This window comes from Pipistrellus hanaki (genome assembly GCF_964339955.1).
Source record: "Pipistrellus hanaki genome assembly, chromosome: 8".
Lineage (NCBI taxonomy): Eukaryota > Metazoa > Chordata > Mammalia > Chiroptera > Vespertilionidae > Pipistrellus > Pipistrellus hanaki.
Genome location: NC_140510.1, coordinates 32,860,632 through 32,882,903, shown reverse-complemented (window position 1 = coordinate 32,882,903; position 22,272 = coordinate 32,860,632). Strand labels below are relative to the sequence as shown.

General features: G+C 37.2%; 1 protein-coding gene across 5 annotated transcripts in view; it reads right to left on the bottom strand.

Moving 5' to 3' along the window:
• Positions 1-22,272, bottom strand: part of GALNT13 (polypeptide N-acetylgalactosaminyltransferase 13) — a 445,911-nt gene that overhangs the window by 4,513 nt on the left and 419,126 nt on the right. For 3 of the 5 annotated variants that reach the window (XM_084892273.1, XM_084892277.1, XM_084892274.1), the window contains exons 12-13: positions 7,832-7,966; positions 2,798-2,827 (exon numbers count right to left, since the gene is read on the bottom strand). In XM_084892273.1, coding sequence (XP_084748399.1) covers positions 2,798-2,827; positions 7,832-7,966 — 165 coding nt within the window. The remainder of the gene's footprint in view (positions 1-2,797; positions 2,828-7,831; positions 7,967-22,272) is intronic. The other 2 variants (XM_084892276.1, XM_084892275.1) reach the window with 1 other exon arrangement.

The following is a 22,272-nucleotide window of genomic DNA, read 5'->3' as shown; positions in this document are numbered from 1 at the left end:
GTTTCCACTATGTCATCACAGGGCTAACCTGGTGGTGTTAAAAATGTCCCACATACATATTATCACATTAATCTAACTTCCAATTAGGAAGATAAAGAAGGAAGGAAAAAGAGAAGTATCAAGTCCATTTTGGGCTCTTAATTTGACTTCATTCTCCAAACACAATTTGTAATTAATTTGTCAGCTTCTTATTTTCCATCTATTTTCTCAGAAGGCCAGGGATCATGACAACCTACATCATCAAACCCAGTGCGGCACATAGCAGGCACTCAGAGGTTTGTTCATGAAACCACTTAGTGAAGGGCTAATGCAGAAAAATATATTTTGACAAAATTAATTACATATTTTGGGCACCTGAATGGACACAAATCATTGGATTTTCAATTTCAAGGACTGACTTACTACAGTAAAATGGTAAATTAAAGATTTATAAAAGTAGGAAAGGTAACATCACATGTAATACATTTTTGTTTGTGAAACAGCAATTAAGTATATAGTTTGATTTGTTAAAGAGACTATTTTGGGGATTTTTCAAAAAGCCAAATTTGAATTTCTTATCTATATTATTATTTTTTATTTATATTGTTTAAAATTTCTCCTTTGGTAATACTCTACCCTAAATGATTTTTTTTTTTGTTTTTCAATGAATTTTTCTTAGTAAATTTCATGTTGACATCAAAGACCCCAGTGTTAGTGATTCAGAACTTCATGTGCCGGTAAAAAAATTATCAAATAAATTATAAACTTTTCCTTGGTTTGACACAAAAACAAAACTTGATTTTACTTATGCTCAGGAAATGTAACTCCAGAACATGAATACAGTATAAAATTTTCCATAAAAAACACATTTGTAATATTTTGACCCAGAATGTTTATCACATGAATGACTATTAAAAAAAAAAATCAAAGAATTTTCACTACAGGTCCTTTAAAAATCCCAAAGTACAACCTGAATACTTTTAAGAAAAATTAGAAATCTCAAACAACTCCATTAAGATAAAATTATTTTCAATTTAAAAACATTTGGTGTTTTCATTTATTTGAAAAATAACAGTTTGTTTTTTTCTGAGTATTTTACCTAGAGGAGATACTAATTATTATTTTATGTTTTCTAGTAAGTAATTTTTATCACATTCTGCAAATTTATGTAACAGGGGTCATCTAACTAAATACCCTTCAATTTATATTGTGGACATCTCTTTTATCGTTAAAATAATCTAAAAACACAGAAAATAAACAATTTTTACAAACTAGATTTGCCAAAAGTCATTTAACTTTTTCATTTGGGGCCATCTCTGTCCAATTTGGAGCTATCGTGAATGCTGTGATAAATCTCTCTCAACATGTCTCTCCACATTATAATCTTTTCTTTAGAAATAATTAGTAGAAGCAAAATCACAAGGTCAAAAGTATAAAATTTTAATACTTACTAGCAAAATCTAAAAACTATCTATAATAATTATTCTATAATAGCAGCAACAGCTAATATTTCTTTCACTTATTATGTGCCAAGATAGTGTTGTCAGTTTTACTGCATCAACAGCAACATTGTGTGTTGTCATTAAAAACATGGCTTGACAGATTGACAGGAACATAAGAAAAATGAATAAAAAACACCCATGAAATAATTTTTATGTATGTCTTTTTGATAGTGCCTTAAATTAATGTTTTTCATTTTTATTGGCTATTCATATTTCTCCTTTGCTATTTAATCAAGATCTTGCATCTTTTCATACTGGGTGTACATTTTTTTTCTTAAAATTTTTCTGTCTTATATTTGTTGCAAATGCCTCTCACGGCTGCAGAAGACTCAGTCAATGTTAACTCAGTTTTGAAGGCAATGTGATATTAATGCTGACATGCAGCATACTAGCAAATATCTCTTCCTGTGGCCTTATTTAACATTGACTAGAAAACAGGGTACTATACCCATTGATCATGATACCACTACTTAGGTTTTTCTTCTCTGAAGTAAAAGAATTAGCATTTCCTCGGATTTACAAAATTATAATCATTGTATTATAAAATGCGTAAGAAAAAGTGAATACTTCCTGCCTTTAAACTTATTTGTATATTTGCACCCAAAACAAAGTATGTCATGGAGTTTTCTTAAATCAACTCTGTTGAAGATATAATTACTACTGAAAACCAACTGAAACAGGCTAGGGAAACTATTTCAAGACAAAATAATCATAAATTATAAAATGAGACCTTTGTCCCTTTGTATTAAAATAATCAAGTAAAAAGTTTGAAATTTTAATGAACAAACAGAAGTGATTGCATGGTTGACTGAAGAACCAATCATGCAGATCTCAGTTTAAAAGAAGCCATACTAAAAGTTGAAAATGAAACCTCAATGATTATACATAGGGATAAACAAAGTAAATTAATTTATACTGTTACAGATATTTAATATTATTATTGTAAATAATAATTTCCCCTATTGATCCAGTACAGAATAACAGTCATTTAAAATTAATATAACAAAGTTGTTATTCAAAATGTTAAATGTGATCTCCAGATATAGTGACCTGTGCATTTTGTTAAAACAGAATGAGTAGTTTAATAAACTTGTAAAATGTTTAATAAACAAGAAGTAAATTTGTAATAGTAAACTATTAAATTTTCTATTCACTAATTTATTCTACGTAAGAAATCACAGCTATGGGTCAATAGGAATATGGAAAGGTAACACCTGTCTGATACAGGCAGCCTTCGGAAAGCAAATCAAGCAACTATTTTTATTAGGAGTGCTGCACAGGGAAATGGCTGGGTTGCCAGTTAATAGATCACTTACCTTGAAATTATATTCCCATTTACCTGCTTTCTGATAAGGTAAATAAGAGAGGTAATAAGTAAAGTCTACATATTAGCTGCTGTGGTTTCAGTAAATACCAATCCAACATATTTTACCTACTAAAAATAAATTCCTTGCATTATAACTCTGAAACACTTGCTACAGATGGATATTGAATTCATAACAATATTTTCTCAGTCAACTTGCTCAGTCACATGAAAAACAAGACTTATTTTTAGCATCATATTTTGCTCCCCTTTTTTATTTTGTTGCATAGTGTTTGTTGAGCAAAAGTGTTCTGTTCCAAAATTAGACTGTCACACTGTATGTAGCTGCCTGGATGCTCAAAAGGAACTGTGATTATGTGCACTTATTGCAGGAAAATGCGAATTTCAAGTAGATTGAAACATGATTGCAATGTTCAAATACAATATAAGGAAACCTGAACTAAATAGGATGGATGAATGACAGACCCTGATGAAAATAATTTTTTAAAGTGGTTCAGTGAGATGAAATGTAGGGTTTCCCCCCTCTCTTTTTGACTTAATTCTGAGTCAGTGGGTTTTCATGACACCAAAGTGTTTAGGTAATTTATTCAAGTGATTCTAGATCAGGCAAGGACTTTGCAGATTTGCTAATGATGCTCAGTTGCTTCAAAATCAAACATGTTTAGCCAGGAATCGGTGATACTAAGTTAAATCTATGGTTGTGTTGTTTAAGAAATATCTCAATAAGAAAATAGGGCACCAGTTGACCAAAGACATAGATTGCTTACCAACATGTATTTTATTTCATTCAAATAAAGGTAGAAGCAATTAGATATGAATTGTATTATGAATACGAATACATTTAAAGCAGTTAGACCCCACTGACAAAGTAGTTTTATGACTGCTTGTCTCAATAGACAATGCTTATTGCAGAACATCTTTCCAGTGATTGAGGAGAAATTCTATGTGAATAAAATGTGGTAGCACAAATAATGGATATAATTTCTTTCTTTCTTTTATAATACTGTACATTTAACTCATCAGATCATAATTATTGAGAGCATCTAATTGTTTCTAGTTTTTTAATGACCTCAAGAAGAACTTGGAAAAACGTGGAAAGAACCGTCAGTTAAGTGCTAGAAACTGGAGCGTGCAAACGCAGAGAAGGCATTTAAATACTTTAAGCTTACATTTACTTATGTGAAGAATACAAGTAAAATATTATTATCTTCCTAGAGGCCCGATGCACAAAATTTGTGCAAGAGTAGGCCTTCCTTCTCCTGGCTGCCATCACTGGCTTCCCTCTGGTACCTGGGACCCGGGCTTCCCTCCTTCCCTTCCCTCCTTGTCATTTTCCAAATCACTTTCCAAGGGCAGGCACCCAGGACCCAGGCTTCCCTCCCAGCCCCAGCTTCATCGGGAAGGTCACCCGGAAGGATGTCTGGTCTAATTAGCATATTATGCTAATGTTATTATAAATAGGACTATCATTAGAATTGTATGAGAAAACAGAGTATAGAATCTCTGTATACTTTATTCCCTTCCACTCCCTTCCAACCCGCCCATCTAAAAAAGTAAACAAAGCAGCTAAATAGACTCCATGTTTTGAGGCTTTATGACAGAGTTTCCATTTTTTTCCTCTGGATATTCCCAGAATTCTGTTCCTATTTATGACTTACTTTTTTTTAAGGCTGAAAGGATTCCAGGAGATAAGGCGATGGAATATTTCACCTGTTCACACTGTGAGATTCACAATTGCAGTGATAACTAGTTTTCTTTGAATACTTTATTAGGACCTAATTCTGCCTCCACTGCTAGTGGGGTGATCTTTGTGCTTTAGAGTTCTGCTGATAAAGGCTCAAAGAAGAGAACGTTAGGGGAAGTTTCAGCTCTATCATTCTGTGAACACCACTAAGTTTTATTCTGCTTTGAAACTGTACCACCTCAGAGGTTTCTCAAAAAAGGATAATTTGGCCGAGACCGGTTTGGCTCAATGGATAGAGCGTCGGCTTGGGGACTGAAGGGACCCGGGTTCGATTCCGGTCAAGGGCATGTACCTTGGCTGCGGGCGTGTCCCCAGTAGGGGGTGTGCAAGAGGCAGCTGATCGATGATTCTCTCTCATCGATGTTTCTAGCTCTCTATCTCTCTCCCTTCCTCTCTGTACAAAATCAATAAAATATATTAAAAAAAAAAAAAAAAAAAAAAAAGGATAATTTGCCTTTGATAGCAATAGATAAAGAATAAACTAAAGAAGTGGCAAACAGCACTTGTCTACTTTTTTACTGGTTGGAATATGAAAAGACTAGCAATACTTGGCAGCTACTCCTCTCTCCTGACTCAGCGCCTCTCACCTTCTGCTCCTGATCCCTCCCCCTTCCCTCCTGGAAGCCTTGTCATTTTCCAAATCACTTTGCAATATTTTTCAGCAGTGTATAAAAAGACTAAGGAAGATTAATAGGTTATTCAGCCACTGTGTAAACCTGTCCTTGTCAAACTTTAACATGTATGTGAGTGCCTTGGGGATTTTGTTGAAGTACAGACTCTGATTTAGTGCATCCAGGGTGATGCCCGAGATTCCTAACTTCTAGCCAGTTCCCAGGTGCTGTTACTAGTCCTGGAATCACACATTGCGTAGCAAAGATAGGACCATTCCATAGACTAAAGTGGCCCTAAACCTAAAATGTAAAATAGATAATCATAAAAAGTAAATATATTCCAGTTTTTTTAAAAAAAGTCATTTCCACTTTTCTTACTTTTCACAAAAAATATGTTTTTTATTTCAAAACTGAAATGCCCAGAAGGGCAATGCATCATTCCTACAAGTATTCTATTCTCTTGTAACTCCTCTATATTATGATTTATACACTTATAAATTTGGCAAAAAATTTACATTATGATTTTAAAATATTAATTTAGACAAGTTGAATATCACAACTTAATTTTGAAAACATAAACATGTAAGACAGAAAATTAAACTATTATATAATTATTATGGTGATTCGATAATTTAAAAATAAACATTTCTCAATACTATTTAAGACATAGTATAAGCTTTATTTGTATATGTTGTAGAAACAAAATTTCTATGATACAAAACAGTACAATAATCTAAAAATGCTACAAGAGATAATATTCATCCAATTAGTAAATTTACAAAAACCATTTCTTTATTTTACAATAGGTGAGGCTACCAATTTTTTCCCCCACTTTTCTTTCAAAATCCCTTAGTATTCAATAATCCTCCTACTGGCTGATAGAAATAGAAATAAAAACATATGCCTAATTAACAACAATAGTTATTTCAGAAATGAAGAAACCTGAGTCATGACTATAAAAGCCATTACCCACTCAAAAATTATAGAAATGTTTAAAGATTGAGTAGTATTCTAAAATTCAACAATACTCCATCTTATAAAAATATGTACATTCTTCCCCCTTTTCTTAAAAGTATATGCTAGATTTCTTTATTTTAGCACACACCCAATATAGTCTTGGGATCCTGGCGAAAACTAAAGTGCAACAATAACAACAAAATGTTTTATTTAAAAAAATAATTCTTTCAAGATTTCTCCTTTTTCTGTACATTTATCTGCACTTCTCCTCATCGAAGAGGTAGGGAACTGACTAGAGAAAGGTTCAAATTTACTCACATGTATTATTAGAGGAAATGTCTTCTGCTATCTAAATACAAAGGGTGATGATGACAATAGTTGAAGAGAAAAATAATGGTGGTCAGATAAAGAAGATGAATAAGTATTGAGAGGACCAAAGAGTCTGGATGAAGCACAGTACTATGGCATAGGAATGATTCATGGTGTTTGCCTTAATTATATCCGAGAAACTTGGAAATAATATATAAATCTTAGGGACAAACTTTAACCATATGTAACTAACTTCAAATCATCTAAGAATTCAGTAAGTTTTTCTGATATTACACTTAAGACATTACAACATCATGCAAGTTAAAATGACATTCAAAAAGTTTTTTTAAAGACCTTGTTAAAATATCAATAATACCAAAAATCTGCAGATTCATTTTTAAAATGTTACTCTTGTAGAGTATTTTAAGCTTTCATAGAAGACTTCATTTGTGAAATTCATTCACCTCTATTGTATTATTTATCATGTAAGAATGAGGTTTACTTCTTATTTTAAATAAGTCACCAACCATTTAATAATGTGGAAAATGTAACCCAGACGACAAATTCACTTTGTTAAGCAAAGGGAAATGAAAGAAACGAAGCTATTTCAAGATAGCTTCCTCATGCAGAGAAAAATATTTCTTTTTTATTAGCTCCATCTGATGGCTGGTTTGGTGTTTACACACTGTCTGGCTATAAATTCCCAGTAATTTTATTGTTTTTTCCTCCCTCTATTCTCTCAGGAAGATGTGCTATATTGAGAAGAGGCTGCTTAACTGATTATGTACCTAATTAGTTTACTGAATTTTGCAAAAAGTATTTACTACTATAAAGAATGTTCAAGCTAAGCTTGTCAGTTATTTTCTCTTTTTCCTTTAAAGTGAGAAGCATAAATATCAGAAATTACAATGGTGTAAAATTAAAAATATGAAACTATTGCTGATACTGTTCATTATGTACATCTGCAAACATAACTCTCAGATAAGCATAGCCTGCCCTTTGCCTAATTTATATTGAGCATGTACAAATGATGACAAATTTTATGAACATAAAAATGACTTTATGTTTCTCATTCAGATTTTATACTTACAGACTAGTTTGGCAAAAACTATATATTTATATAATATACCATCCTAATATTATGTAATATGAGCTTACATGCTTGAAAGTGCAGTTTTTCCAATGCAGAAAAAAATAACTCAGAGTTTAAATATATTTGAAATGCAGGGTGGGTCAAAAGTAGGATTACAGTTGTTGTTATGGAAAAATAATACAATAATTAATCAAAATAATACAAGAATACACTCTGTCTTACATATTCACAACTATAAACCTACTTTTGCTCCATCCAGTATTAACTCAGTTTTAAGATTCAAAAATAAGTCAATTAAGGAAAATACTATACCTCAGCATCGTATTCCCATAACTGATTTCCTCTCATGTGGTGGCATTTTAACATGATTACAGGTCCATTGAGTCTAGAAACATCCAAGCACAAGTCATCGGTTCGGATTTCCTTGTCAGCGGTATAAGAAAATACCTGAAAATATAAAATTCAGCTAATAAAATAATATCTTAAAAACAAGAAGTCACAGTATAGCAGGTTTGTCTGTGAAAGTTTTCACATCAAATGAACTTTTCATGATCTCTGCTGTGTGATCTTGTGAAGCTAGTTTATCTCTCCAAGTCCTTTTCCTCAACTGCAAAATAGGGACACTGTCCCTGTTTTATAAGCTTTTTGCGAAGTTTTAATTTAACAAACTAAATTATGAAGTGCTTACTATTTGCCGGCACCATCTTTCCTGCAGTATACTTGCCTTATAAAGCACACACAGGTTCAACAAAATAAAGTTTGTAAATTGCATGGAGCTCAATAAAAAGCAGTCCTGGTTCCCATCACCATATGTCCAATGCCTCACTTAGAGACAAGGATGTTTTTCATAAAGCACTTTATAGCTTTCTTTCCATAACAAAAGTACATCATGTAAATTTTATTACATATTGTCAGTGAGTCTGTGAAAGTGGTAGAATTACCTTCTCTAGGGAGTTCAACAAAGGTAGGCTCTACGCTCACCTTTCTCATGTGCTTTGGGCTGAGCTTGACTACAATTTTCAAAATATCCAAGAAATGTCAAGGTGGATTGTATACTCATTGTTAGCTAATTCAAACTGATACTGTGATCTCTATTGCTTTGTTCCTGGCGTGAAAATTTTATTTAAAAACATTGATTATAGAAGTTTGATGAGAGTTACTAAGTTGTTTTCTTCCATTGGCTCTGATAAGCATGGTTCAGGATTCTGTGGGTATCTATTTTTTCTCTTGCAAAGTCCAGAAGGAGTATATAAGGAACATGATCTCAGGCCTTTTTGTTTCCCAAACCAAATCTGATAAGATTGCAGGAAGTCAGCTCTACAAATCACTTATAAACTCTGGAGCCCTAGTCTTTAAGCTGAACAAGTTAGTCTTGAAAGGATTGCTGCTACAGTATGCCACTCAGGATTTTTCTGAAAATCACAAGTCGGAAGAGGAACATGCAAAGTCAATGACAGAGCCCAAAAAACCTCTTAAGCCAACATCTTTGAAGAAAATCATTCACAAAGGTTATATATTCTATTCAACAGTATAAAAATGTGGTAAGTGAAGTTCTTTTAATAGAACTATATCTTCTTTTGTAATCTGTTGGTCAAGTTAGTTCTACAAACAACTAAGACGGCAATTTTTATTCAATTATTTTTTCAGCTCTCATATGAAAAAGTTAATGACTTTTTAATCCCACTTTGTGGACCTTACTACTCATTATTTTTTCCAAGATTACTCTGATCTCTGTAACAAATCGGGTTTTATTATCTTCCACTGTATTAGTTTGCTAGGGCCACCATAACAAAGTGCCACATGCTGGGTGGCTTAAACAATAAAAATTTATTTTCTCAAGAGTACTGGAGGCTGGACATCCAAGATCAAGGTATCATCAGAATTGGTTTCTTCTGTGAACCTCTTTCTTTGGCTTATAGATGGCCATCTTCTCCCTGTATCTTCACATGGTCTTCCCTCTGTGCTTGTGTGTGTCCTATGTCCAAATCTCTTCTTATAAGGACAACAGTCCTATAGATTAAGGCTCACTCTAATGACCTCATTTTACCTTGATTACATTTTTAAAGATCCTAACTCCAAATATAGTCCATGTGGAGGCACTGAAATTACTAATTCCCCAAGGAAATGCCTGTTGGGGGGCAGGGGCACAGCTCAGCCCATAATACCTATCAACACTTTAAAATGTATCAAAAGAGATAATGCATCTTTCCCTACCCCTTGATGAAAACTACTGGGTTTATTATTTTTCTGCTTACTTATCTAGATCCCTTGGGGATTCAATTCAGAAATTAGATTTCGTCTGTTTAATATTATCCATTGACACTCTGAGTGAAATATAATGGACGATCGTCTCCCCTTCTCTAAACTGGGCTGCTTGGGGTTGGAAGTCTGCAGTGGGATAGGGCAGCCTTGACTTCTCTATTTCACTGTCTTAAGTTTTTGTTTTGATTTCATTCTTATCTCCCTTGCCCACTCCCAAATTCCTCCAGGCTTCTAATTAGCTTTTTTATTTTATTTATTTTATGTTGTATTATTGATTATGGTATCACATAATTGTCCTCATCCCCCCAATCCCATCCCAAACCCCTCCCTACATATGCCCCCCCCCCCCCCCCCCCCGTTGTCCATGGCCACTAGCCAGGCTCACCCATATGCAAGCACACAAGTCCTTTGGTTGATCTCTTCCCCTTTACCCCACCCTCCCCTACTTTCCCTCTGAGGTTTGAAAGTCTGTTCGGTGCTTCTCTTTCTCTGGGTCTGTTTTTGTTCATCAGTCGATGTTGCTCATCATTTCCTCTAGATGTGTGAGAACTTGTGATCTAAGAAATACCCTTGTAAGAACCTAAACTGAGACAAGCCATAATGGTTATGCTGAGAGGCAAATGAATCAGACTGTAGTGAGCTCCTTTCTGGGCCAACAGTTCGAGTCCCAATTTCAATGTCAAACAGTTTCTTATGTGTGTATATGTCAGCCATGCTATTTCAGATCTGGTTGGTGGACAAACGGTGGTGATGCAGGTCCGACCATCTCTGGTTTTGATTCTTCCAGGTTGGTCAAAATCTAGGAGAGGTCTTACCTGAACTGTCTCTTTATATAGCTCCTTCCTATTCTCTGGCCTGGCAGAGTTTGATGCTCCCTCTCCTGACTGTGGTTCTTCCTAGATTCCCATCACTAAGTACCTCTCACTGCAGTGCTAAGAGGACCACTTTTTATTGCTTGGCAACTCATAAAGGCAAGATGACCCAGGCAGGGCAGTTACTGCAATTCCATTTCTCGGCCAGCTTTGTCATGTGTGAGTCAGGTCACAGCCTGCCAACCCCACAAGTATAAGAAGCACATAGGAAGCTCTCAGAGTGGGGTTCTACATAATTTGTCAGGACAAATGCAAAATGAAAATGCAGAACTTATTGTTCAAAATTATTAAAACTTTGAAGATTATAGGGCCCTGGTCAACTGCATGAATTGCACACCCATGAAGCTGCCCCTGCCTTGAGTCCTCCTCTTCATAGCTTTGTCACTGGAAACTGGCCCCCCAACCCAGAGGGAGGGTAACTTCTCCCATCATAGAATTCCTTACAAAGTTCTCCACCTTTTGAAACCTCCTGTCCTCCTGTTATGTGTTAAATCATCTCCCTGCAAAAGATATGCTAAAACCCGAAACCCCAATATCTCAGAACGTGAACTTTTTGGAAACAGAGATAATTACTTAAGTTACCAGGAGGTCATATTGGAGGAGGGAAGGCCCTTAAACCAAAATGACTGTCGTCCTTATGAGAAGACGGAGACATACAGAGAGAAGACAACAAAGCTGTGAATTGGGAGATGGGAACTGGAGCCATGTGCCTACAAGCCATGGGAACTGCTAACAAATTCCAGAAGCTAGAAGAAGCAAGTTATATTATACAAAGCTTTGGAACAACCATTTTTATAATAATTTTTCTATTTAAATATGCACAGTGATATTTACTGTGACTGGGTGATTTTTCTTCTTTTACCCATTTTCATAGAGCTCAAATTATTTTTGTGTTTCTTAATTGATGTCTTACGTGAGTTTAGCAATAATTTCCAAATTTGAAGGATGGTAGTCAATTCCAACCACAATTCCTTTAAATGTCATTCTGATTATTTTTTTTATTGATTAAGGTATTACATATGTGTTTGTATCCCCTATTCTGATTATTTTTAAGCAAAGGTAAGCATTTTCATTATTCTATATATGTATCTGGTTTGTTCTGGATTTTTCATTTCAGTAATGTCCAAAGGAATTTTATAATTCTTCAAATATACACAATGAAGATAAAATTTAAGCAATTTCCAAGGACTGCTATGAGAATGATCTAAAATAATCTGCATGAAATAGATGCTTTATTTTACACAATGAAAGATTGTATCTATACATTCTTTTAAAAGTTTCATCTGCTTAAAATGCTAATGTTGTATAGTTACTTCTTTAAAAATACTCCTTTATCTTTACTTCTCTGGGAAAATGGAAGCAAATATTTGCTTAGATTAGTAGCATAAGCACAACTTTCAAGCAGTGCAAGTTTCAAAGCAAATTCACTGTTTCCTTGTTTGGACTGGACCAAGGCTCCTTCAGCAAAAGGCTCAGGAACTAAACGCCCTCTGCTGGCTCTGTCTTGCCATAGGCCTTTTCTTTTATCCTTGGATGGAGAAATATTTTGCAATATACACAATTTATTATATATAATCTCTCTTTAAAAAGTTTCACACACTTATTATATCCAGCTTTATTATGCAGGTTGGGATTTCCTTAGATTTAATTTTAATTTATAAAATAATTTTCCTGTTGAGTTCCTCAGAACAATATTTTCCATAAAGTTCACTTTTAAGGGACTCTATCACTTTATGCCAACTGCTTCACTACTTAGATGAAGACATCAAAGCCAACAAATTTACTGATTTACCCAATTTGCCTGAGCTTCTTAGTGATGGAGGTCTCTCTAGATCCCAAGGTCATTGTCATTATTATTGTTCTTGACCCTAGGCCCCCTTACACACCCATCACTTAGTCGTTTTGGAGCTTCGGGCCCTCTTGGGGATCACTTTAGGTATCTGAAGTATGATCAATTTGAGAAATTTGTTAACAACAATCCAGAGGGAAAAATTATAGGAAAATAAACACAAGATCCCCCCCCCCCCCCAATTCTATAACAATAGCTCAGGAAATGTATTGAAATAACAAGGAAAAACATTTAGCAACAAAAGTTAGAACATTGTGATTTTTCAAAATGCTCTTTTTTATTATATGTCACACAATCCTGAAATCAGCACAGAAAATGCACAGATGGAAACTGAACTCATCAATGGATCTTCTAAGCAAAGAGATGTTGCTCCCAGACTGGTCCTTTTTCTGTTACTTGATTCCAGGCTGCATCTAAAACCTGTTTGCCTAGTGGTTTGTGCAGAAGATGTTAAGGAGAAGTAGCTAGCTTCTAGCTGTGTTTTCTTAACTTACATGCCTAGATGACATCTGTGGTGTTTCACAATTCCAATGATCTAAAACTGTTATTATAAACAGGATGTGGGTGTGAATCTCGTGTTCAATGTTTCCATCCTGTCTTGAAATCATCTGTGACGTATCAAATCTTCCTTTCACTTCATTAAAACGGAATGTAATAATTTTCTGTTCCTTAGTTTGTGCTCAGCAGTCATCTAATTCTTGAGTCCCTGACTCAGTATGTGCTGATCACATCACTAGGAGTATTCTTCCTGTTCTGCTCTACTCAGGAAAAGATTACCCTCCTTATATGACTTCTTTCATGCAGCTCTTTGTAAGGACTGTTTGAATGTGCAGATGTGGACTATGGTGAATTCTCAGAGCAGAGTTACTGCACTTTGTCAAAATTTTGGCTTCCTTATTTGGGAAAAGAGACAAAGATGCCCTTGTTTCCTGAGCTATTTAAGAGTTTGAGTGAAATAATCCATGTAAACTCTAAACACAATAGCTGTCCCAAGTAACATCTAAGAATAGGTTATTATCTGTGCAAATTTTAGACATATAATCTATATTTATTATATTCTGTCTCATCCTTTGTTTTATTTTTAAGCCTTGCTGTCCCTATAACAATACTAAGGATATTTTTTCAACACCTATGGAAACAATTCTAGAAAAAATGTATGTGCCCAATAATTACTTACTGAACTGAAATGAAAATAATTTGCCTTTAGAAATCTCTAGTTCACTTTATGGAAAGAGCAAGAAAGCTAATATAATAAGCGGGATGCACTAATACAATAACACAGTGTGATTGATGTTTCTACCTTCTATTTCATTGTTAAATCTTCCCATTTTAAACACTATTGATGCTAAAGATTATATACTAGAGGCCTGGTGCACAAAATTGGTGCACTCGGGGAGGGTTGGGGGTTGGGGGGGCACAGCCCGACCTGCACTGCTCTCTTGCAGTCCGAGAGAACTCTGGGGAAGTCTGACTGATGCAGGGTCAGGAGAGGCTCCTGCCACCACTGCTGTGCTCGCCAGCTGTGAGCCCGGCTTCTGGCTGAGCAGGGCTCCTCCCGTGGGAGTTCACTGACCACCCAGGGGGCAGCTCTGTGTTGCACATCTGTTCCTTGGTGGTCACTTCATGTCATAGCAACTGGTCGTTCCACCATTCGGTCAATTTACATATAAGTCTTTTATTATATAGAATGTTTAACACTTTACACTGCCTTGAAGGGTTTTCAATGAAGTCTAAAATTCAAGAAATCTAACATGTAAACATTATGCCCAGATACTTATACTTTATTGTTATTATAGTGTTAAGTACAAATTTGAGCCCAAACACAATTTCTTCCAAAAGATACCCACTAGCTATTTGAATGTGCAGATGTGGACTACGGTGAATTCTCAGATGACCCCAACTTTCTTGCCCCCTGGTGTATATGCCCTGTATAAACACACTTCCTTTGAGTATGGGTGAGACTTCGATTATGACAAGAAAGTCACTCTATGGTTACATTATTCTATACAAGACCTCCTTTTAGCCAACAGAAAAGAGAGCTTTTTCTACTGGCCTTCAAAACCCAAACTGCTGCCTAGCCAGCATGGCTCAGTGGTTGAGCATTGAACCTATGAACCAGGAAGTCATGGTTCGATTCTGGTCCGGGTACATGCCTGGGTTGCAGGCTCAATCCTCAGTGTGGGGCATGCAGAAGGCAGCCAATTAATATTTCTCTCTCATCACTCTCTCTCTCTCTCTCTCTCTCTCGCTCTCTCTTTCTCTCTCCCTTTCTCCCTGTTCTCCCTTACACTCTGAAATCAGAAGACTCAAACTGCCACGTTTTTTGTTGTGTTTTTTGTTTGTTTGTTAATTTTATTTATTTTTTACAGAGAGGAAGAGAGAGGGACAGAGAGTTAGAAACATCGATGAGAGAGAATCATTGATCAGCTGCCTCTTGCACACCCCCTACTGGGGATGTGCCCACAACCAAGGTACATGCCCTTGACTGGAATCGAAACCAGGACCTTTCAGTCCGCAGGCCGACGCTCTATCCATTGAGCCAAACCAGTTTCGGCCAAACTGCCACGTTTTGAAGAGGGCCATACAACAGGGAACTAAGGGCTATAACTAAGGGCTGCCCTTGCTGCTGAGAGCAACCATTGGCAGAAAGCCAGGAAAAACAAAACAAAACACACCACCAAAACCCAAAAAGGGACCTCAGTCTTCCTACTGCAAGAAACTGAAGCTTACCAATAATTAGAAATCTTGGAAAAGGATCTGGAGCCTCCTGGATTGAAATCACAGCTCCAGGCAACACCTCCCTATCACCTGTTTGCAACCCTGAGCAGACATCTCAGACATGTTGAGCCTGAATTCCAAGCCCACAGAACTGTGAGGTAATAATTTTATATTGTACTAAGCCTCCACATTTGTAGGGCTTTTTTTGTTCTACAACAATAGAAAACTAACACACTGACCATCAGGAAAAAGAAGGTTCATGCAAGAACTAGAACCATTCTCACCAAGTGGAACACCGTTTCCTATGTTGTATCTCTATCATTTATTTATTTATTCTTCCAATTACCCATCTACTTATTCAACTGATACTTTTGAGCACATAGAATGTTCAGGCTTTCTCCAATCCATATGAGCCTTATATGAAACTCTAAATGTGATATATAAACATCGAATAGAGTGCCAACATTTCTGTAAGTTTCCTCCAACATTCCAGCCTGCCTTGAACTCTATTCTCTAAGAGCTCATTACTAATGATTTTCTGTAACATTTATCTTTCACTTGCTGGTTCTGTGTGCTATGTTTTTCCACTGATCGTATCATTCCTTTGGTATTGGTCCTCACACATATAAATTGCAAGAGAAGAAAAGTGCATTCTTGGATGAGATACCCTCCTTTAGCCCTGGGCAATTGAATACCAATTTTCCCTTCCTTTGTGAACTAAGATCAGCTATATAGTGTGGCTTCCTCTAAAAGCTGACATTGAGATGATTCGAGGGCAAGCTGTTTATCAGGTAGAATTCAGTGTTTCCCAAGTGTGGTACGTGTACCCCAGGGGTACAGGAAGAGTTTGGTGGGGGTACACGTTGCACCGGAGTTTGGTGGGGATATGCACTGCACCATGCTTAGCTGTGCCTAATTCTACGTTCTCATGAGTACGAGGGGTACTCAGTGTTACAAAAATTATAGAAGGGGTACACATATGTCAAAAGTTTGGGTAACACTGATAGATGATCCCAGGACAGACCACTAAAGCAATAAGGGAAAGTAGCCAATAGAAGACACATACTTTAATGAATTGTACTGTGGGCAACTGAAGCTTAATCCTACTGGGGGCCGAGACCGGTTTGGCTCAATGGATAGAGCATCGGCTTGGGTCCTGGGTTTGACTTTGGTCAAGGGCATGTACCTTGGTTGTGGGCATATCCCCATTAGGGGGTGTGCAAGAGGCAGCTGATCAATGACTCTCTCTCATCGATGTTTCTAACTCTCTATCTCTCTCCCTTCCTCTCTGTACAAAATCAATAAAACATATATATATATATATATATATATATATATATATATATATATATATAAAATCCTACTGGGGATCTTTGGCAACTAGTATAGAACAAGCTCCCTAGTCTCAGCCTCCTCCAAGGTGAAGGTGCTGGGGGAATGACACCACTGCCCCCAGCTGTTGCTTGGAGAGTGCTTCTGGGGAGTAGAACTGATCCTTTCCCCAGGTGTGGCTAGATGGACAAAGCAGCCTCTGGCAGTAAAGGGACAGAGGTTCTGGCCTTTGGATGTTGAGCTGGAAGCACATGGAAGACATTAAACAACATTTGGGAGCACCTGCTGTGCATTGAACAAACTATCAGTCATTTAAAAGACAATGTCTATTAAATATGATATACCACATCTCATATACGATACATTTCTTCACGAACCTTTCAGGTAAGCATTATTATTCTTTTTAAAATGCGGATAATGAGGTTTAAAAAGATTAAATAACTTCCAAAGTCACTCATTTTGAAAAGGAAAGAACCTGTCTTTGAAGTATGATTTATCAGGCCCCAAATACCATGCCCTTTTCACATGCTCTTTCTCACATTAGCATTTCACTTCTCAATGATTTTTAAAAAATTAAATTCCATACTTTATTCAGATTTTACTAATTCTCCCCTAAAATTCCACATGAGCCCATTTTCCCCCAGCATTCCATCTAGATTACCACATTACACTGATTTCAGAGAGGAAGGGAAAGGCAGAAATAGAAACATTTCTATTTCCTGACCTATGAACCTGTGACCTCCTGTTCATAGGTTGACATTCAACCACTGAGCCATACTGGGCACACTGGCCAGGCTCCACTTTCCTCTTTTTGATAACTTTGACAGTTTTGAAGAGAAGTAGGGTAGTTTCCCTCAGGTTGGGTTTGTCTAATACTTACCTACTAATGGTTAGATTGAGGATATAGGTATTTAAGAAAAAGGTCACACAGATGAAGTGCAGTTGTCATTACATCATATCTAGGGCGCATGGTATCAACCTGACTTACAATGTACAACTTGGATCACTTACCCAGACATAGCATTTGCCATGTTTCTTCACTATAAGTCACCACAACCCCCTTCCATGGTCTAGTCTTTGGAAGCAAGTCAATAAGCACAGCTCACGTATAAGGTGGGAAGAAGAAAAAATTCCATCTTCCGGAAGGGCAATCATAAATTACTTGGAATTCTGTACAGGAGATCCCAGAGGTCAATGTTAATGTGTCATAACTTCAGTCTAAAATTGGGCATCATATCCTTTTATTTGATTTACTCTTTCTTAAGATTCCCAAAATAAAATGAGTCCAGCTCATGAGCCACTTGTTTCATTCACTGGATAAAGAAAAGGTCTCTGTAGTAGGTGGATTCGGCCACCTAGAAGTGGCATTTTCTCTCTGTAGTCTCTAGGCCCTGGATTGAGCACCTGCAGGTATGACCTTTGAATATGGCTTTGTTCATTCCTTGATGCTACAGTGGCCATAAAATGCATTTTGAAATTTATTAAGAATCAGGGTTTTTGTGGTGTGTGTGTGTGTGTGTTTGAAAAAGAAAGAACCTCTTAAAAGCAAAAATACACGAAGTTCTGCACATTCCACCCAAATGCACATATTTTGCTTCTTTTAAACTTAAAAAAAATCCCCAAATCTATTTATAAAATTAGCAACTAAAGAGTTGAAATATGTCTATCTGGTAGGTTTTCAAGACTAAGATTCTTTATGAGAAATGAAGATGGACGCTAGGCTGTTTCCATGGTAACTCACTGAAGCAGGCCTTTTTTCATTTAATGGAAAGGTATCATTTCTGTACATACCACATGTAGCTCGTTGCTCTGTATTGGATCAAGTCCTTTGATAAAAGAATAAAAGAAATGCACTGCAAAAAAAGTTCTATAGTTCTGTCCCTGCTTGTGGTTAAATTATACTTGGGCACTAAATAACAAGAATGAAAAGCCCTTTTCATGTTGGCTATATTCATTCACCAGGCCATTTTTAATAACAAAAGTGCATGTCCAAGTATTTTCATGACTTTGGATTAGACATAGGTTACAAGCTGTCCTTTGACAACCTTTGTAGTCTGAAAGCTCTTTGCTCCTTTTCCCCTCAGTTCAAAATCTCCTTGCTTGAAACTTACATTCTATTATTATCTTAGGTCCTCTACTTATCAAACTTAATTTTCTACTCTCCCTAGTCCAGGCCTGCCACTCCATTTGGTCCTGTATCCTACTGGCTGTCCTCATACACCCATTCTTTGTGCTCTCTGTCAGTTTTCTAAAGCCTTTTAGAACCATTCCTGTCCTTATCATACCTTTTGTGTGTGTGTGTGTGTGTGTGTGTGTGTGTGTGAATGCTTCCTACATAGCCGCAAAAAATTCTTTGTTTCAAGAATCATTGTTTTATATTACTTTTGAGATTGATATGGAAATTATGTTCCTATTTACTTATTTATCTTTCATCTTGTAAGAAAGTGGAAGTGGATTTACACAGAATTTCATATTTATGACATAAAAATAGATATTAGGGAGGAAACAAAAGAGACAAAACCTATCCACACCTATATATATATAAAACCCTAATGTTCAAATAGACTGAACGGCGAACAACCAAACAACAGGTCGCTATGACATGCACTGACCACCAAGGGGCATGTGCAGAACATGGTGGGTATCAGCAGCAGGTGGCAGAGTGCAAAACGTGGTGGGCATTAGCTGCAGGGGGATGGTGGAGCAGATGATTGGGGTTGCCAGATCAAGGCAGGGTACTGGTTGCTGTCATCAGGATAAAGCTCTGGTGGTTACTGAAAATTCTTTGTTCCTGCGTGCCTTAGTCCCACCCAGAGCTTGAACCTGTTGCCAGCACTGGCCCCACTCACACCCACTGCTGGTACCAGAACAACTGCTGGCACCCGCTGCCAGTGCCTGGTGCCAGCCCTGATTGCCCCTCAGGCCTTCTCCACCTCACCCTGCTTCTGAGGGGTGATCGGGGCCAACAGCCACCTCTTGCACCCACTGCTGGCACCAGCCCCACTTGCACATGCTGCTGGAGCCAGCCCCAATTGCTCTGCACTTTCAGCAGGTGCAAGTGGTGCCGGTGCCATCGGTGTGTGGGAGTGGCAGTGTTGGGAGTGTGGCTGCCAGCAGACAGGGAATGGGGAGGGGGGTCCATGACAGGAGGGGCCAGGGGCCAAGACCCACCCCTGTGGCCACCACAGGCTTGTGGCCCACAGTTCCTTTCAAGGTGCATGAATTTGTGCACTGGGCCCCTACTAAAAAGGATCTACGCTAATAAAAGAGAAACATGCAAATTGACTGTACCTCCACTACTCCCATAAGCCAATTAGGAGTGAGTATGCAAATTAACCCAACCAAGATGGCTGCAGCTATGGAGTGAGCAGAAGGCTTGGATTTCCCAGGCAATGGAGGAAGCCAAGCTTCCCACCTGCTCTGGTCAGTCCTGACTTCTGCTCAAGGCTACAAAGTTTCAATTATAGAAGATAAATAAATCCCAACAAAAATGGCTGTGGCCATGGAGCAAGCAGGAGGCTTGGCTCCACTCAAGGCTACAAAGTTTCAATTATAGAAGATAAATAAATTTCAGATACCTTGCCAAGGGGCAAGGCCAGCCTGAAAATCACAAAGGCCCCTTGCCCAGGCCTCCCCACACCTCAAGAGAACCTCCACTATGATCTGGGAAACCCTTCAGGAAAAACCAGCAGGCCCTCACCTGTGGACCAGGCTTCTATCCTACCTACTAAAATATGAATACACAAATTGACTGTCACTCCAATGCACAAGATGGCTGCTCCCATGTGGACACAAGGTGGCCACCACAAGATGGTCAGCAGTGGAGGGCAGTTGAGAGAGACAAGGCCTACAAGGGAGGGCAGTTGGGTGCAATCAAGTCTTCAGGGGAGGGCAGTTAGGGGTGACCAGGACTTTAGGGGAGGGAAGTTAGGGGCAATCAGGCTGGCAGGGGAGCAGTTAGGCATCAGTCAGGCTGGCAGAGAGTGGTTAGGGGTTGATCAGGCTGGCAGGCAGAAGCAGTTAGGGGCAATCAGGAAGGCAAGTAGGTGAGCAGTTGGGAGCCAGAAGTCCTGGATTGTGAGAGGGATGTCCGACTGCCTGTTTAGGCTGGATCTTACCATGATCGGGCTTAAACAGGAAGTTGGACATCCCTCGAGGGGTCCCAGTTTGGAGAAAGTACAGCTGGGCTGAAGGACGTCATCACCCCTGTGCATGATTTCATGCACCGAGCCTCTAGTAATATAATAAAAATAATCTAAGATGAGCTAATATAAATAATAATCAATAAAATATTATTTTTTTCTGTATTGGATTATGTGTTTTGTAGGAAAGGAAAAAACAAACAAACAATACACAAAACAAAACCTTTTACTCAGGAGACAAATAACTCTTGATAATATCCAGTACAATACTAGTATGAAATTCTCATAAGGGAATCCATGTCATTAACAAATAGCATCTTTACAACCTTCTTTATACACAAAACAAGAGTTGGTGCTTTAGGTATATATTTATATTCCTCTTGGTGACCATATGCTATTTGAGTACATGTATGGTGTTTATATGCTATTCAACAAAATCTTGAGTAATAAGTTTATTTTTTTTCTTTCTTTAAATCATTAGTTTTTGGTTAGCAAGCAGGTTGCTCAAAACTGTTACATTGTTCTGAGAGATTTTCTAAAAGCATTTATTTTCTAAATGTTTTCCCCCCACCCCCTAAATTCAAACTTTCTAAATTCAGTTATCCTGTCACTGACTCAAAGATTTCACAAATCGTTTGGATTTCCTGCTCTTGCCTCTTTAACAAAAGAGATTAAGAATACTAGAACTGATGGACATCTAGTTCTAACATATCAATGTATAGTATTGGACACTGAAGGACTGAAAGGACAAAGGACTGTCATCCAGCCACTGCCTTGACAGAAGGTTTGTGCCCCACCCCCAACTCATATATGAAGCCCTAAAACTGCCAGGTGATGGTATTTGGAGGTGGGATCTCTGAGAAGTAAATAGATTTAGGTGAGGTCATGACTTTGGGGCCCCCTTAATGGGATTAGTGTCCTTATAAGAAGAGGAGACCAGAGCTTGCTTTCTGTCTGTGGCATGTGAAGAATGATGCATAAGAAGGTAAAGTGAAGAAAGGATTGAGGTTCTGAAGATTGAAAAGGAACAGAGAGAAAAGTTCTACTGGGACCAAATAGTTGATGGAGAAAACTAGCAGAAAATGTGGACCCTATCTCTAAGCAACAGGAACTTTAGAGCAGATAAACTGGTGGGCTGAAGAAGCAGGTTAATGCTGCTCCCAACAAAGCATTTTTCTTTTAGTAGATTTTTTTGGTTAACAGCCTACAATTCTCAGTGAGAAGTGTTCTATTGGTGGTGTGGGATAAGAGAGGTATATATGCTTCTGTGTATGTGTTGGGTTTTATGAAACTAGGATAATATGCAAATTTCTACTTTATGAGAATGTGTGATATTTTACTTTTTACAGAAGGGTGTGTTTTTTTAAATCAAAATATTAAGGGAATCTCATTTATTAAATTAAATAAAATGTATGTGAAATTTCCCAGAGTACTTAACATATTTTAAAATGTGAGTCTATGGAGATTTAATTTTAAACACTTTAGAGTGTGGGCTGATATAATTATATACTATAATTAAATATCATTATGTTTAATCAATAAAAATATTTTTATCCTACTATGTGCACTGACATATAT